Source organism: Ipomoea triloba, chromosome 4, assembly GCF_003576645.1.
Source record: "Ipomoea triloba cultivar NCNSP0323 chromosome 4, ASM357664v1".
NCBI lineage: Eukaryota > Viridiplantae > Streptophyta > Magnoliopsida > Solanales > Convolvulaceae > Ipomoea > Ipomoea triloba.
The window spans coordinates 20,196,843-20,200,172 of record NC_044919.1 but is presented as its reverse complement, the minus strand read 5'-3'; the positions used below and the strand labels follow the sequence as shown (position 1 = coordinate 20,200,172).

The following is a 3,330-nucleotide window of genomic DNA, read 5'->3' as shown; positions in this document are numbered from 1 at the left end:
TCACACAGTGTTAAAATAGGTTTGTCTCTGAAATTTAGGATACTGCTATTCCATTATTCACACAAATTGTTCAAAAGCATGTCAGTCTTAGGAAATGTACTGAAATATGCCTTACAATAGTGTTTAGCATCTCTTGCAGCTAACCAATCAGCAGCCTTAGCATTTAACTCTTTTAATTCATCCAATTGCTTCTTGTACTCTGCCTCTGTTGTTGCTTTACACACTGCCCACAGTTTTTGCTTCAGTACATTCCCAGTGAAACCATCCTTGACAAAGTTGGCATGCATATGCCTTACACAAAATCTATGCTCCATTCCAGGAAACATGCCTTCAACTGCTGGTATAAGTCCTTTTTGTTTGTCTGAAATAAGTGTCTAAGCATTAGGATTACTTGATATATCAAGATCATTATCCAATTGCTCCAAAAACCATGTCCAGCTATCCTTTAATTCTCCCTCAACAATAGCAAAGGCTATAGGGAACAAGCTGTTATCTCCATCTACACCTACAGCAGTCAACAACTGCCCTCCCTTCTGGGCACCCTTTAGATGACAACCATCTAACCCAAAAAAGGGTCTACAGCCCCTCAAAAATCCTTCTTTGCAGGCTGCAAAACAAATATATAATCTCAGAAACCTAGGTCTTCCATTCACACTAAACTCACTGTCAACCTTCATCTTCACATAAGTTCTAGGGTTGCTTCTTCTTAATTCATCACAGTAACTGTTAAGTAGCTTGAACTGCTCTGAATCATCCCCTTCTAGTTGCTTTAGAACCTTGTGCTTTTCCCTATAAGCTTGGTGTTTACTTACATGACATTTCAACTTTGCCTTCACATGTTCTTGAAACTGTGTTCTCCCCCATTCAGTGTTCAGTTTGATGTCATCTTTATACATTTTGGCAAGAAAACCAGAATTCACTGTTTTATTTTCATCTTGATCCCCACATGTGTGCTCTGGACAGTAAGTCTTAACAGCAAATGGACTTCCTGGATTGCTTCTTGAGGCAAAAATAGTCCACTTGCATATGCTACTGTGTCTACAAATCACCCTTACTCTCCTGCCTTCATTCTTTATAAAATGGATATCCTTTCTCCTTGTTGCCTCATGATACTTAACAGCCCATTTAAACTCATCTGCTGATTTGAAAATCATTCCAATCACAAACTTAAAGCCTTCTTTTTTAAGGTCACTCTCTTGGAAAACATTCTCCAGTACATTCAATTCCCCATCAGAGTCATCTGAATTCTCCAAACTCCTCAACACCTCTTCAGACAATTCACAATCAACTTCCTGTACCTCATCACAGTCCAGCCCAGTCTTAGGATTAACCTGCTTAGAACTAGTCCCAGAGTCTATAAGGTTGTCTTCCTCAACTTCATTTTCACTTTCTTGCTCAACCTCAACTTCATTCTCACTACTCTCATCATATAGTAAGCAATCATCTCCCAATTCCCTAGATATCTCTACATCGTAATCCCATTGATCATCAAATAAATGTTCAACAAAAATATCTAACTCCTTGTTAGGTGGAACATCTCCAACTAAATTGACAATGTCTGCATCATTTATTAAAGGCTTAAGTTCAGGTTTTCTTGAGTTCTTTCTACCCTTACCCTTAACCAGAACCCAAAACTGCACCTTTTTATCACAAAACCTGAGTTGCTTTACCATTCTCCTTAAATCTAGTAAACTACCCTCATGGCAGTTGAAATGGTCAAAGTACTCAACTCCTCCATCCTTATAACCAGTGGTTGGATGCCATACTAAATCTCCACCAATATGGAGTTTTATGGTAAAGACAGAGGGTTCTTCACCAACATCTATACAAAACAGTAAAAGAAGTAATATTTACAGTACCTAACAACTACTTCAAGTCAAATAGGCAAATTCCATTGGTCCCCACAAAACAATAACAACACAGACTTTATGCACTGCTTTAAATGAACTATTGAAAAATTGACAGTGTGTTTGGTTTAACATAACAACCCAACAAAATGGTCCCCATATGCTTTCCCCTTTTTATATTCAACAATGTATGCTTTTCCCCTTTTTCTACCCTTTTTCTATTCAACACAGGCCCCCACCAAACATTAACATAAAGAACCCAACATAGGCCCCCACCAAACATTAACATAAAGAACCCGACAATATATATACACTGCATATGCGAACTAGAAAACAAACAAACATATAGTTCTAAAAAATTAGGTTCGATTACTTACAGGTAGGAGTAGTATCAAACCCACTAATCCTCCTACTAGTCATTGCTCAGCAATAGCGTCCTCAATGGCGTCAATGGCGGCTCTTTTCGAATGGGTTACAACTGTTATACGGGTTTAGGGTTGAAGTCCAGAGGTGGCGGAAATGGTCGACTCGGCGGAGGAAGGGGAAGAAAGTAGCGTATTATATTCAATGTAATGNATTCCTTAATTACCCATGGTCTAAACGGAGGTCACGGTTGTCAACTGACGGAGAGACTAAATTGACTAATGGGTCAATAACTGGGGGACCAAATGTGTTCAAATTGGGAGATGAGTACAACATTGCAGAATTGATACTAATTGGGGGACCAAAACTGCGATTTTCCCTATATTTATATTTTATAGATTAATACATATACGTATACATATACGTTCATTAATGTAATACCACTGACAAATGTTTATGGTATAGATTTATTTATTTATTTATTATGGTAGAATAATAATCTATATCTATATCTATATCTATATAATAATATATAAAAATATATTAGTTATAATTGTATGGAATTCTATTAATTATAATTGAATTCCATATATATTATATATTCCAATATATATTTGTTTACAATTCCATTTATTTATTACCAATTACCAATAATAGCTCTACCTCTATCTCTTTATGGCTATAAATACAAGAAGAAAACCAGCCAACTACCACCACCAATTTTATACTCTCTTAGTTTGTTGTTTTTCGTTTCTGAAAGCATCAATGTACATAGGAAGAACCACCATTCTCCATAAAAGTGTGACATATTTACTTTTTTTTTTTACTGTTCTTATCTTATCTCTTCTTTTTTTTTTTTTTGNTGTTAAGAGATGTGAAAGTTGAGAAGCAATTAATAAAATATTTTCCTGTTGAAATCATAGACATTTTATGTTTTTGGGCATTAAAGATTTCAAATTTTAAATTTGTGTAATTTGTTTAAATCTTAACATTTCATGGTTTTACATTACTTTAAATATGTAGTTGTTTTATTCGTATATTCATACCATGTTCAGAGGTGAAATTATAGTTCAAAAAAAGAATATTAAAAAAATAATTAACTGGAAATTAAACGGCACTG

At 35.2% G+C, this 3,330-nt stretch overlaps 1 protein-coding gene across 1 annotated transcript; it reads right to left on the bottom strand.

The window, feature by feature from the left end:
- Positions 1 to 374: 374 nt before the first annotated feature.
- Positions 375 to 2,267, bottom strand: LOC116015956. Its single transcript, XM_031256122.1, has 2 exons — positions 2,225 to 2,267; positions 375 to 1,822 (listed from the first exon to the last, which is right to left on the bottom strand). Exons 1-2 carry the CDS (start codon positions 2,265 to 2,267, stop codon positions 375 to 377), a joined length of 1,491 nt encoding a protein of 496 aa, XP_031111982.1.
- Between the last annotated feature and the right edge of the window lie 1,063 nt (positions 2,268 to 3,330).

What these genes read in the sequence shown, in the direction of transcription:
- LOC116015956 (XM_031256122.1), bottom strand. Translation starts at nt 2,267, where the DNA reads ATGACTAGTAGGAGGATTAGTGGGTTTGATACTACTCCTACCT. An exon ending in GTTTGATACTACTCCTACCT is followed by an intron (nt 1,823 to 2,224) that starts GTAAGTAATCGA and finishes TGTTTTGTATAG; the next exon opens with ATGTTGGTGAAGAACCCTCT.